The sequence below is a fragment of the Limulus polyphemus genome, unplaced genomic scaffold (genome assembly GCF_000517525.1).
Source record: "Limulus polyphemus unplaced genomic scaffold, Limulus_polyphemus-2.1.2 Scaffold6014, whole genome shotgun sequence".
Classification (NCBI taxonomy): Eukaryota; Metazoa; Arthropoda; class Merostomata; order Xiphosura; family Limulidae; genus Limulus; species Limulus polyphemus.
Window position 1 is genome coordinate 1,580 of NW_013671624.1, and position 15,187 is coordinate 16,766.

The 15,187-nt window shown below is 32.4% G+C and overlaps 1 protein-coding gene across 1 annotated transcript in view; it reads right to left on the bottom strand.

Annotated features, from left to right (window-relative positions):
- Window positions 1-665: 665 nt before the first annotated feature.
- Window positions 666-15,187, bottom strand: part of LOC106473258 — a gene marked incomplete at its 3' end in the record, with an annotated part of 24,656 nt that continues 10,134 nt past the window's right edge. Inside the window, exons 6-14 of the mRNA XM_013933944.2 lie at window positions 9,534-9,643; window positions 7,052-8,700; window positions 6,530-6,592; window positions 5,558-5,697; window positions 4,876-4,971; window positions 4,431-4,543; window positions 3,177-3,351; window positions 2,504-2,638; window positions 666-746 (exon numbers count right to left, since the gene is read on the bottom strand). Coding sequence (XP_013789398.2) covers window positions 666-746; window positions 2,504-2,638; window positions 3,177-3,351; window positions 4,431-4,543; window positions 4,876-4,971; window positions 5,558-5,697; window positions 6,530-6,592; window positions 7,052-8,700; window positions 9,534-9,643 — 2,562 coding nt within the window. The remainder of the gene's footprint in view (window positions 747-2,503; window positions 2,639-3,176; window positions 3,352-4,430; window positions 4,544-4,875; window positions 4,972-5,557; window positions 5,698-6,529; window positions 6,593-7,051; window positions 8,701-9,533; window positions 9,644-15,187) is intronic.

Here is a 15,187-nt window from a genome sequence, read left to right on the forward strand (position 1 = left end):
AAACCTAAATGTATGTTTCTGATTAAGAAGTTAGCACACAGGATCACAAACAAAAGTTGTAATGGTTTTCAAATGAGACCCAAAACTCGAGCGCTTTAGAATAGTTCACTATTTTTCTTCAGGAGAGTTTTGGGTCTCGTTTGAATACCATTAGCTATGTATGTTTCTGATTAAGAAGTTAGCACACAGGATCACAAACAAAAGTTGTAATGGTTTTCAAATGAGACCCAAAACTCGAGCGCTTTAGAATAGTTCACTATTTTTCTTCAGGAGAGTTTTGGGTCTCGTTTGAATACCATTAGCTATGTATGTTTCTGATTAAGAAGTTAGCACACAGGATCACAAACAAAAGTTGTAATGGTTTTCAAATGAGACCCAAAACTCGAGCGCTTTAGAATAGTTCACTATTTTTCTTCAGGAGAGTTTTGGGTCTCGTTTGAAAACCATTAGCTATGTATGTCTCTGATTAAGAAGTTAGCACACAGGATCACAAACAAAAGTTGTAATGGGTATTTCTATTTTACTTTACAACCCCTAGAATCTGTAACATCATAAGAACGTTCACTGTAGTGTAGTATGAAACTTATCATCAAGTTTTATTTGTTCTACTCTTAATGATGTATTCTACGGATTATGTTTGAACACCGGAGAACATTAAAACCTACTTCATCCTTCTGAATGGAGACAAATTGTGAGTACTCTTCTTGAACCAGATAGTTAAGTTGATAGAGACGACTCAATTTTTCCTAAGTTGAAAAAATAAACAAAACTTAACACGCATAATACAAGACAAAATGATGCATTATATTATAGATGGCAGTAGTGGCTGACAGTACATCTATGAAAACAAAAACTCACCAGAAACTCCCGTCCCAAATTTTAAACATAACCTCGGCTTTATAAAAACAAACTCGTAATATAAACAGAATCGTTAAAAGTTATTGCTACTGTTGAACCAGTTTATATAAATTTTCATTTTGATAAACAGCTGTGAAATTATTCTATGCTTACCTATTTGGTCTTCTACAGATATATATATATATATTTCTTACTTTTTTTGTTAATTTCATTGTTAAACAATTTTTCTTAATCAAACAGCTAACCACTGAAATCAAATTTACTACCAAATCATATGTTATGTAATTTACTTTTCCCCCACTTGTTTAATTAACACTGGCTTGATGTTCAGAAAAAATTGTGAACTAATAAACTACGAGAAAAGGAAAAGAATATAAAAACATTTACTTTAATAGTTATAAATTTTAATTTTTAATTAAAAATATTGTAGTATTCTTAATATCCACTTAATCTAACAATCACACTTAAATTGTTTCAATCCCAATTTTTAATGCTCTTGCAGTATCTTCTTCCCAAAATAGAAAATATTAAAGAAGCCAACATATTCGGGCAAAAGCAACGAGTCTCTGCCATGAAATCCCAACATGGCCAATTTTGATACCAGAAAAATTGTGCAAAAAAAAAAAATTTTTTTTTAACTGTCTATATCACTGCATGGGGCCTGCAAGAAGGTATCTGTACCAAATCCCATGTAAGTTGGTTGACATATACACAAATAGTTCAAGAAAACCCCAAAGTGTACTTTCCTCACTGAAAAATTGAGCAAAAGACGGAAATTCCAAAACTGTGTGTATCTCTGTACGGGACCCGTAAAGAGTATCTTTGCACCAAATTCCATATAAATTGGTCAAAACAAAGCTAAATAATTGCCCTAACTCCTACAATTATGGGTTTATATAATCTTTTAACCCCACCCCCCTAAAATGACCAAAAATAGACATATCCCATACTCTTGTAAGTATATGTTTGGGACCTGTAAAAAAACACTTTGTACCAAATCCCTGGTAAATTGGCCAAAATACAGCGGAGTAACTGTAAAAAAAAAAAACTAAAATTATGCTTAGTGTGGCATAGTGACCCTCTATAATTACTGAAAATAGACAAGTCCACCATTTTTGTTTGTCAATATGAGGAACTTGTAGAAAAGTATCTTTGTACCAAATTCCATGTAAACTGGTTAAAAAACAGCTGAGTAATTTACCAAAAACCCTACAATTAGGCTTTTTTGTGAGCTCTGACTTAAAATGGGCAGATCTAACTTTATTTTTTTTTGTCAATATGTTGTGCACATTAAAATTTATATTTGTGCCAACTTTGACTTCAATTGCTGTAAATATGTTTGCACAGGAGCACAAAAGATAAATTTTTGACTTGTTTAACCCCATAAAACCCTTAAAAAAGGCCTAAATAAAAAATATTTCAACACAATCCATCCAGAAATGAAGGAATGGCAGTCGATTGAAAAGTGTTTAGAAGAAACAATATAAAAACAGTACGTCTCTGCAGAGAGAAAATTTCTGATGTAGAAATTTAATTTTTATAAAGTTTTAATTGATTTAGAATAGAAATGGTTAGAAAATAAAAACAAAGACATAAAAATGATAATATATTCAAACAAAACCATGATTACACTAAAAACATCTACCTCAAGTCCTTCATGGTCAAAAGAAGCCGTTTCTATACTTTCTATTTCACCACGCAACCTTTGACGCTCTTGCAAATGGTGTGCAAATTCCAACATTTTCTCAGATGGTATATACTTCTGTATCCTAACTCTATCCTGTAAATGAACTCAATCAGATAAACTTTTCTTTTATACATTTGCAAAGAGCATACATATACAAGTGTTATAAAAAGTATTAGCATGAGGTATTTTATGTTAGAACATAATGGCTACATTTCTTCGGGTGACCATTGCAATAGCCTGACAAAATTTCTAGTTTATTAAATTATGGTTTTACAAATGGATTTCAGTATTTTCTCACACAACTTAAACATGTATTTAACAAAACTATTTGAGTTAATACTTAAACAAAGAATGTAACTGTAGCCATACAGTTATATTATATAACACATTATAAATAATAAGTTTACTATTCACTACCTTCAACAATACCGATGTTTCTAAAACATCACAAAGAATCAAGACCACCCACCTAAATTTTATTACAATTTGCAAATAATTATTTTTATAAAATACAAACTGCCTACAACTTTTTTTTTTTATTATATATATATCCAATTAACTTCTCATATATACTCAAACACAAAACTATATCTGAAAGTTCTATTTTATTAAATTCAAAGTTAATGCTTACAAGTCTAGATGGTGATTCAGGATTGCTTTCTGTGGAACTTTTCAAACTTCCAAGTTTCACAAGGTTTTCCACCAAGTTCACCAGAGGACGAATGTGTTTCTCTTCTTCCTGCAGTTTTTCTATCTGTTGACATAGCGTCATGTAGTTTCTTTTATGTTCATTCTCACGAGAATTCCTAGAGAACCAACAGTTGGCGGGTATGTTTCAGTGTAAAACTAGCACGTGGATGTTAAATGCTCTCAGAACAAACAAAAATTTAAAATCACACCAAGATTCACAGAAACTTAGATACGTAAAACAGCTTCTATACCATAACAACTGAATCAACATGATATCTGAAAATACGATGAATTGATTAAGCTTGTATTTTCACTTTAAATACCAGGTTATGAACTCTAGATCAATTGGTTCTGCTCTCTTCTCTGGACTGAAAAAATACACAAGTTACATAAAACTACAAAGACCTATAACACAAGCTCCTTCAAAAGGTGGACCTTTCTTCAGCAGGGGGGCAAGCTGATCCTCAATTTGTCCTCGATGAAGAAAGGTTCACTTTTTGAAAGCGCCTTGGGTTACAAGGTTTTGTACTTTGGTGTGAAATTGGTTTTTGATCTTGTGTGTTTTCTTAGAAAAATACACAACTGATGTTAATACACTGTCAATTTTACTTTCAAGCTACTTAGTTGTTTAACTCTTTCTTGTACTTTGTTCTTTACTGGTCAGTACTTGATACAGTTGAGCCATATAGTCTGTGTGCTATTGAAAGTTATGATGGAAATATGCATCCTTAACAATAAAATATCAAAACTGAAGTTCTTTCAAATCACCATTTTCATCATACTGCGCTTCATGTTTTTGTAAAGACAAAACACACATAACTAGAAAGTTAAATATTGATATTAATAACCAAAAACTGATTAATACTACTGCGCCTGTTGTGAGTTTATATTAGAATAGTGTAGATAAGAAAAATTAACCAATTAAAAATTTATTGGTTGTTAATAATCAAATGATTCTCATTAATCAGTTTTATGACCGATACAAAAATTAGCCGTTACATCCCTATTTTATACATCATCAAAGAAGACTTTCGTTACCTATTCATATAACAAAAAAATATCAAATTTAAATGTATATTCTCTAACCTGTAAAATAAACTTGTAGATCTATGATAAGATCTTCCAGTTTTGTAGTTAACTAATAACTATGTAAGATTATCACCATCACTATTATAACAAAAACTGACCAACATACATTTGCAATAAGCGTTGTTCTTTAGCCAGCTGTAAATGGCACTGTTGTTGTGCTTTGAACAATTGTCTCTGATTTTGTCGTAGTTGAATTAAGAATACAACAAGTTCTTCGTGCTGAAAACAATACAAATAATTAATATATTTAAGTAAAGTTTTCCTGAAAGTTAAAAGTTCACAAACAAAATGTCTGAAATCTAGATAAATTAAAACAAACAAAATCTTGTTATACATTATAAAAAACATGATACAGCTCAACATGTATATCATGATCAGATTTTATTGTAAATACAGAAACAACAAATATACAAACAGAAGTTCATTATGGATCGACTAAAGCTATCAAATCCAGTCTGTTTATCTTTCAAAGTTTATTACATACATGTTATCTAAAAAAAAACATCAAAGCTACATTATTAGGTAAGAAGATTCATGATATAAATTCTTACAGATTTTTCCAACATCCCCCCGGCTGAAACACTGATGTTTTTATGTTTGGAAGTGAGACCTGATGAATACTGTAATAATCTGCATATCGTTGAAGACTGTAAGTAAACAGGTAAACAAACAAAGAGATTAAAATATTATCTACACAAATACTTCAAACTAAGTTCTAAAGTATATCAAGGTGAGCACAAACACTTAAAAGCTTTCTGAAACAGAGTAATAACGAAAGTTACGCGTAAACACCAAACATGTACTAGTAAATGTGACTATATTGTAAATATAAAAACAGTCTTGTTACATATAAATATATGTACATGTAAGTATTATTCATCGGTTTCCTGAGAGATAAAATCTGCAGAGATAAGGTACGGTGTATCATACTTAACTACAATATGAGAAGTCTAACAAGAAGTTGACTTTTCCTATCAGTAATTCAAGCCATCAAAATCCTGAGATGAACAGCAGTTTACTATCCTACGATGATATTCAAGCAGATCCATCAGGTTCATAAAATAAGATAAAGAAGATTCAATACTGAAAGTGTTGTTTTTCTACAACACAATTACTTACCCGATGAACGTGTAGTTCAGAATCTGACATGCTCACTCTTCCATCAGGTTCATAACATAAGATAAAGAAGATTCAATACTGAAAGTGTTGTTTTTCTACAACACAATTACTTACCCGATGAACGTGTAGTTCAGAATCTGACATGCTCACTCTTCCAATAGCTTTGTGGTGACTTGAGCTCTTGCCTCTCCAGCTGGCTCTCCGAACCTTTGGCCTATAATTCCCTCGGATATTACTTGAACTTGAAGGTGATTCTGATCAGTCAATAAAGCGATTTCATATATCAATGAAAGTTTCGATAATGAAAACTCTAAATCAATTTAAACAAAATATTGTATTCTGATAAGAGTTTTTTTATTTTCCCTCCTCAGTACAAATATGTACACTAAGTCAAGGCTTAGACATGCTGATTTAAATCACATGAAAGGAGCACAGTAGAAAATATTACGTTGTTTTAAACTTTCCTAATTAAGGAATTTTACAATGAAAGCAACTAATCCTTGAAAAACACGGGTGAAATAAAAGATGTATTTAAGTGCATCCAAATATACCGTATTATCTCCCCAAAAAGTAACTTTTCTGGGAATATCTTTGTTTATCCTTAAAATGGTGAAACACATTTTGATAATGAATTACATAAAATATTCCAGTCCAGTTTTAAAGAACCATACATTATGCTACAAGTACGTTACATGTAAATTCAAAGTAGATAGGTTTGTCCGTCACATCACACTTATCAAATTTTTACAAGTAGGGTCATTAAACACTTCTTGAGAACATTTACAGAACTTTGCATAGTAAATTTTACTAAACATTGAATTATACATACTAGTGTTTAAAGCAGAAAATTTTAATACAACATAAGGACACATTTTTACCTTTTGTGTATCTGTAAAACAAGTTATATGTATTTTTCCTTCAAACTTTCTACAAAACATTGTAATTAAACAATCGTATGAAGCTTAAATACTTAAAATAAACCTTAAAGAAAAAATCTACAAAAACAACATTCAGGTTATTTTTAGCCTAATTATTGGAAACTGATATTCATGATTAATTCCAATTTTCTTACATCGCTGTTCTTACCTTCATCATCGGATGAATAGCTAGTAGCAAGTCTATTTAACGCAGATGTTGATCGGTAATGTTCTAGAAAATAAAGTAGTGCATAAAAAAAAGATTAAAAAAATATCTTGCATTAAAGCCAAGACACCAGTCCAGTTTTTGGAATTTTAACAATGCAACACTAAATTAAAAAAAAAAAATTAAACCAGTTTTAAATTTTTAAAACAATTAACATATGACAAACCTATCAAACTAGCTTTTCAATTTTAACACTAACATCTAATGAAATCATTCAACAAATTTTTGGATTTTAACACTTTAACATTTACATCTAATTAACTGATTTAATTTGGCTTTTCAATCTTAACATTACAACATTAATATCTATAGAAACATAACAAAGCTTTGAGGTCTTAACTTTGGCAAGATTTCTATGGATGTATGAATGCATAAAATAGACCAAACTCAGAGACAAAAAAATAAAGGTTACTCAGGAGTTCTTTATTCTAGTACATTCTGTAAAAAATGCCGATTTAATTTTACCATTTGACCTGTAAGGTGTCCTGCTTGACTTCTGACTTTTGTCATTGTCTCGTCTTCCTCCAATGGCTTTTCTCATGTGACGATGAATTTGAAGCTCTACCTCACCATATGAAAGTCTTCTAGGTTTACGAGTTATATCAGAAGCCAGAGTATTATCATCGAGCTTCGGTGCTGGAAATTGAGCTGGAGACACTGCTGTCTTAATCCCATTACTTTGTAGCTGTAGTTCTTGCAATGTCTGCTGTATTTCATGTAGTTCCAAATTTTGGAGCATTTCATGACAGTACTCTTCTGGAAGAGGAGGTCTTGGAGGTGGCATTCCTGGAGAACCACTAGATGCAGCTGGCTCAACATTTTTGGTTTCTTCGAGGTTATTGCTTTTAGCTACTGGAGAAAGCAGCATTCTCTCTTTCCATTCTAAAAGCCTTTTCATAGATTCTTCATGCAGATATTTACTTTGGCTTTCTTGTCCATTAGAGCTACCAGTGCCATGCTGAGATACCGAAACACTTGATTCTTTATGGTCGGCATCAAAAGGCACATAGATATTTTCATTGATAAATACGGGACGAGCAGAAACAATGCCTCGAGAGTTGTCTGCTTCACGTACTTGCCTGTTAAGAACTTGCTGTTCGGAGTTATTTCCACTTCCTTGATACAATGATCCAATAACCTGATTTTGGTACTGGTGACCCTTCAAATTTGGATTAGCTTGGTAGTTAGATTCAGTTTTAGTCCTATGATAGGTGTTGCCTGCCATGTTTCCTAAAATCCTACTATCACAGACATCATAGACACATGCTGGATCTCTGGCCTCTCTATCGTACGTGTCCTGATTAAACTTTTCTACTCTAGTTTGTGATTCAGAAGGATGGTTGGTACCTCCACTTGTGATTGGCATTTCTTGTACCTGTTGATCATACCCTGTCATGCTATCCCCAAAGATATCAGAATGTCTTCTTATAAGTGGTGGTTGTCGAGGGATGCTACTAACTGGCTCTACAGAATCTCTGTAAATAGCTGCATTTTCATAGTCTCGCTCAGACTGTAGCCTAGACTGTGACCCAGGGGTCTTTTTCAATGCTGCTGACATGGGTAGATAAAGTTGAGGTTGTGGTTGGTGATATTTACCACCCTCTGAAGTCCAATTATTATAATTACCTTTCCAGTTGTCATACTTTCTAGAACTTATCTCATTCTTTTCAAGTTCATAAAAACTTTCATAATCACGTAATGGCACAAACTTGCCCCTTCCAAGATTTATTTCCTGAGGTGGTACCAGGTCAGGGACACATTGAGGAAGTATCGTGTAGCTGGCATGAAGTCGCTTTGGCTTTGGTGGGGCAGCTGCATAATAAATTTGCCCTGTTCTTCCTCTGGTATAAACGGTATACGGAATACCTGACTGACTACCGTAATGGCTACTTACAAAACCACTATCACTGGCACCATCGTTGGTAACAATATTTCCATCTATGTCTCTGGAAAAATCCAGTGTTGACTGAGCCGAGGCAAAGCTACTGTCCAAAGTTGCTCGTGGGTCATCTCGGTCGTGATGCTTTCGAGACTGATAGGACACAAATCCTGAATCTTCTTCATCCAACCCTGGTGTAGGTGGTACACTCAGCTGATCAGTGCTGTGATGACTTCTGGAAGAAACATGAGACCTTACGTTAATAAATAACTGTATGTTACATAGTACAATGTTCAGTTTGCTTGTTTTTTTAATTTTGTGCAAAGCTACACAAGGGCTATCTGCACTAGCTATCCCTAGTTTAGCAGTGAAAGGCTAGAGGGAAGGCAGCTAGTCATCATCAACAACTGCCAAGTCTTGGGCTACTCTTTTACCAACGAATAGTGAGATTGACCATAACATTATAACACCGCCATGGGTGAAAGAGCTAGCATATTTGGTGGGACAGCGATTCAAACCCACAACCCTCAGATTGCAAGGCGAGCCCCCCCCCAACAGTATGTTCAGATACACGTTTTCATTCTTTAAGAGTTCTGCTAAATCTAAAAACATTTTTTTTTATATATTAGCACAAAATAAACAGAATTTTTAAAGCAGCAATGTTTCAACCATTTGTGGAACATATTTTTTCACTTCAAGAAATAGTTTCTTTAACCCTATGTGCACGGAGTTGATCTATTCGACCAACCCTTTAATGGAGAATTAATAATTACTATAATTCTGAATGTACTACAAGTATCTTTGCATAAACTTTTAGAAATTGTGAAAGGTCAGTTGAACACACACACAAAATATTTTTCAATATAGTATTTTTACTTGTTCACAAATTCAGTCTCTTTTAATTATTATATTATCACCTCTCAAAACATAGGAGCAGATCTGTTTTTTTATCACAGCAGAACCACAAAACGTTAAGTCTTGCATTATTCACAAGATTTTGAAAGGTGCAATACCAGCTCCACACACTTTTTTTTTCTTCTTATATCGGATGGTGAATACAATACTTACCGAGTGAACGTCTGCATGATGGTAGCCAGACAAAGAGCATTCATCCACTGTATCATTACCTCCCGAGACTCAACAGCAAAAAAGTATGTTTTCATATTGCTATGTTCTGCCTTGAGTGAGTTGAGAGAGAGAAAAACAATTTAAGTTTACATCTTCAGAAAATATTTTAATATTGCACTGAAAACTAAAAAAATTATTAGACCAAGAGTACGATACTGCACTAAAACCACATAACAAGGTAAAATTAAATCAGATATTTGTAAAGTATTAATTAAAGCTTTAGATGTTTCTTAAGTAAAAGAAACATCCTTCATTTTATGTAACATCCTGTTAAACACAACTTAAAATCCACAGCTACTAAATGTAAATACTTAAATCAAACGATTTATTAATAACAAAAATACATAGCTAATGGTTTTCAAATGAGACCCAAAACTCTCCTGAAGAAAAATAGTGAACTATTCTAAAGCGCTCGAGTTTTGGGTCTCATTTGAAAACCATTACAACTTTTGTGTGTGATCCTGTGTGCTAACTTCTTAATCAGAAAAATACATAGCTAATGGTTTTCAAATGAGACCCAAAACTCTCCTGAAGAAAAATAGTGAACTAATCAAAGTTCAATAATAAATTAGTAAGTCCTTTTTTTTAATTCTACCTTTTTTTAGACTGCTAAAAGACAGTTCAAATTTTGAAGTTGTGCAGAATACAAGTTAAGGGTATATTTATGTGCAACTGATGAATGATCACTCACCACAGCACTTTGCGACAACATACTAGAGCAACTGATGGAATGATCACTCACCACAGCACTTTGCGACAACATACTATAGATGTGCGACAGTTCTTTTTCGATCAAACGTTGTTGTTTTCTTAGTTTCTCTACGCCCACTGGGTTGTCTCTGCCCACTTCACCCAGTTTTCCTTGCACAGTTTTCAAACTTTGTTCCAGCATTTCCTATAGGATCAAAAACACATATAAAGTAAGCAGCTTGTTAAATGATAAACCTGGCACTTATTTAAATAGAGCTGCTTACCATAAAACTGTCTACTTTTAATAATCTTCTAACACAGGAGGTTGATGAAATCGTACAAAATACACATCTGTATGAAATCTTTCAAAGAAAAATTTTTAAACAGCTAGCTCACAAACTATATATTAATGCGAAATAATTCTAAAATAACATATTACAGTCTCAGCTAGTAAACAAGTCATTATTGAGAAATACAAGCCACAAACAATTTATAAGCTGTACATTAATACACAATCTTCCAAAACCAAAAATTTAAGCTACACCTAGATAGAAACACTCATATTTCTTGGAAGCTACTGATATGTACCATTTCAGAAAAACAATATTTATTCATTAATAAACAACTTCATAACACCAAAATTTTGTTTTTTTATTTAATTATAGACTCAAAGATTAATTTTGAAGCTTAGTACTGTCAGTTTCAGTTTGTGTTTAGTAAATGCTCCTGAAGAAGCTGTAAACCAAAAAGTTGAGTGCGTAAATAAATAAAAACAACATTTTGGTGTTATAAGGTCATTTATTTATAGTATTAATATGTCTTCTATACACCAATATGCACTACAGAAATTCAATTACAATTATTCATTTTTTGAATTCTTTTATCAACCTAAAATACAGTGAAATACCATGTAACTTTTCTTATAATTATTACTGACAATAACAATAATAATTAAATTATCAACAGCATTTAGCTCCTCTGGGTTAATTACATTAATTAATCAGTGCATCTCACGACATACATCTGAACAGTTGAAATGTCGAATCAGTAATTAATTTTATTCCAAAATTAACTTAAAAGATAATAGTAATTCATTTCATTACTTCAAATAAACCTTCTATATTTTCACAGTTCAAACACTCTCTCACAAGTAACATAAAATTTAAGTATATTAATTTCATAAAGTTAATAATTAAGCTTTAAATGACAATAATGTTTGTGCATTATCTACTAAAATTATTTATTTTAAATCCTGCTGGAATAAATATATTTTCTTTAATCTGTACATAACTATTTTTTTTAAAAGAACAATAATCTATACATTAATAAATATCTCGGGACGAATATGTAATAAAACGACTTTTTAAAAGTATATAATTTTCACATTTATATAATATTTTTATAATGTTACTCTGTTTTGAAGTAATTGGCAAACAATTTCCATGAATAATCACCTAGTATTTTGATTGAATATAAAACTACAGCTACAATAAATTATCTTCTCTAGTATGTTGTCGCAAAGTGCTGTGGTGAGTGATCATTACATCAGTTGCTCTAGTATGTTGTCGCAAAGTGCTGTGGTGAGTGATCATTACATCAGTTGCTCTAGTATGTTGTCGCAAAGTGCTGTGGTGAGTGATCATTAAATAAAATTATTTTGAATTTTTTTAAAAACAAGGATTCAAACCCACGACCCTCAACTTGTGAGTCGAGCACTTTAATTACCATAATTTGGTTAAGTATTTCCACTGTGAGAAGGAAAAAAATTCCAGTCCAGAAAGGGTCAAAGTACTAATACTTTATCTTTGTATTAAGATACCTACTGATGAAAATATATTAACCTTTGAACCAACAAGAATGGCACATCATTAATTTAAAAAAAATAATAATAATGAGAAGAGTTTTAAGAAACTATGTTTTGGTTCCTCTAGAAGGGAGGGATTTTAAGTGTGTATTTCTTTTCAGGATCGTACTTTAAAATGCTGGGATAACATCGTAAAACACAAAGCTGGGATACATATTTGCTCAGTTTCTCCCCAATTCAAATCTCATATTAAATGTATCTTGATATTTATTATATTTTGTGTTTCAAGCTACCCCATTTTAACTTTTTTTTTAGCAATTTTTGTACAAGTAGTAGTTCACCAACGGAAAAGCAAAGCACAATAAAACCGACACCAGTCTTGTACTAATTAATTTAACTGATCATTAAATATAACTGAATAAAACTGTTACATTAGAAACAAATTATTGATTAGTTCAATATGGGAAAACTTTGTGTGTTTTAGAGCAAATCCACATTGGGCTATCTGCTGCATTCACTGCAGGGAATCAAACCCCAGATTTTAGCACTGTAAGTCTGTAATCTTACCTTTGTCACACTGGGGGACAATATTGGAAAGAAAAATAAAAGATAATATTGATAAACTATCTTTTTTTTTTCCCATAAAAAGAAGTCAATGCTGATATATAATTATAATAAACTCAAATAAAAAAAATAAAATAAATAGATATACTTGCTGGTAGTGGATTCTCATTGTTTAGTTTTACCTCAAGACAAGAATGGGTTATATTTTTAATGTTTAACATACAAGTGTCAAATATTTCCCTTTAGAGAAACGTTACATAACATTTTAGATGTACTTTTATTCTTACAGTGATGTTGAGTAGAGAAAAGCATCATCACTCCCACAGTTTTACCTACAATGAAAGTTTTTAATAATGTTACGACAGCGGAGGTCACGTGATGCTAGTAACACGTCATATTCTTGAAGGTTCGTGAAGGCTCGAGTGTTTACTAGATGTACGGTATTCTTGTATATAATACTGCCAAGAACTGACGGCAACAATGTAATTGAACTGCAGACAGAGAGAGACTGACGATTGAGTCGTACGTTGTGAATTATAGCATTCGTTATAGCGTGACTGTGGAAATTAAGTGTATTGCAAAGTTGTATTGAGAAAGAATAAACTAGTTTTATTTAAGAAAGGTCTTGTGTCGCTAAAGTTTCATCGGAAAGAAATTATACAGGAAATTAACTAACGGCCAGAGACATAACAATAATAATATATTTTTACAACCAAGTTGTTCCACAGTAGTTTGTCTACTTAGCTTATAAATGTTTTAACCACAAGTTTAAAGGTTAACTACTTTTGTAGAAGTAATAAAAGTAATAAAATTCTGATTTCCTAAATTTATTAGCTTACGTTAAAAATCCAAGTTAAAGATCCTGCTTTGTTTTATTCTAAACATTAATCTAACCACATTGTTTCTACATAATGAGCAACTGATGGAATGATCACTCAAGTTATTAGCTTATGTTAAAAATCCAAGTTAAAGATCCTGCTTTGTTTTATTCTAAACATTAATCTAACCACATTGTTTCTACATAACGAGCAACTGGTGGATACAAAATTAAACCCTGCGATCAACAGAAAAAATAAATAAATTCTAATTGAGTCAGTTTCAACTAGATTGATATTCATTAGTTTAATATTTCATTTGATACATTAATTTGTCAATTGTAGTAGGTCACCATTTTCTGTTATAAGTTGTAAAAAACATGTTAAGGCTGCTAAGGGTTTGTCTTTGACCAATGACCTGATCTATCACATGGTAACAGTTTAGGTTAGGTAACAGTATTCTTGGTAAAAAAACATGGTAAAGGTGATAAGGGTGTGTCTTTGACCTACGACCTGATCTGTCACATGGTGACAGTTTGGGTTAGGTAACAGTATTCTTAGTAAAAAAACATGGTAAAGCTGATAAGGGTTTGTCTTTGACCTACGACCTGATCTGTCACATGGTGACAGTTTGGGTTAGGTAACAGTATTCTTGGTCGGGATCAATTTATAACTATTAAATATGGCATCTTTTCAGTAAATAATTAGATACAGAGGTGTGTACTTTACATGTGAGAGTTGCTCACTGGTCCAGTTGAAGTTAACCTTGATGTTTTTAAAGTGAAAATACACAATTCTTCCATATACGTTTGTAACCACAGTTTCTGATAAAATACTCTCCCTCCGCTCACAAGATTAGCTTTTCACGTTTTGTGCTGCTCTCTATATGCGAACTTTTTCTGAAACTTTTTTATGATTTTCCTAAATGAAAATGTATTTCTGATAGGTACTCCTCTCCACTTACACTTCTCAACCATTGTTCCCACAATCTTCCGATGCTCGCATCTTCTCTCTCTCTCTCTCTCCTGGTCGGAATTTAGGTCGTTTTACGACCTGGGAGGGTCAGGTTCTAGTAGACCTCTTCTGGCAAACTTCGAAGTGATAGTTTGGTAGTGGCGCGTAGAGGTAATCTCATGCGTCACGTGATAGTAGTGCTCTCCTGTTAGTGGAGAGGTAGCGCATGATGATTTGCATGAGACAGGTTCCAACAGAGGGAGGATCAAGGGTTGTGGAATACGTTTTCATTTAGGAAAATTATAACTTTTATGAAAGGAAACAAACCACCTCATATTTATGAGCAATTGAAGAAACTGACACAGCTAATACTAATAACTTTTTTAAGTGTGCACATTGTTTGCTGAGAGAAAGAAAAAGATGCAGTAATTATAAAATCCATCAATTCTAATATAACGTCTGTAAATTTCCTATCTCCTTTCTGTAGCTTTTCTAAGGACGAGTCTGAAGTAATAAACTAATCGTATCAATATATTTTCTTATATATTCACATCATATCTCACTTTTGAGAATATTATATTTGTTTAAACATTTTGCAGTTGTTATTCATTTTGAAATATTGTTTATGTGTTACTAGGGCTTGGCAACAATAGACTTGGAAGTACCCAAAACTTCAGTCTGTGATGTTGTAGTGAAAGTTATTGAAACAAAAAAGAGGCGGGTCTTTTGGATACCTTCTCAGTTACTGCTAAACTGTAGAAGATTAT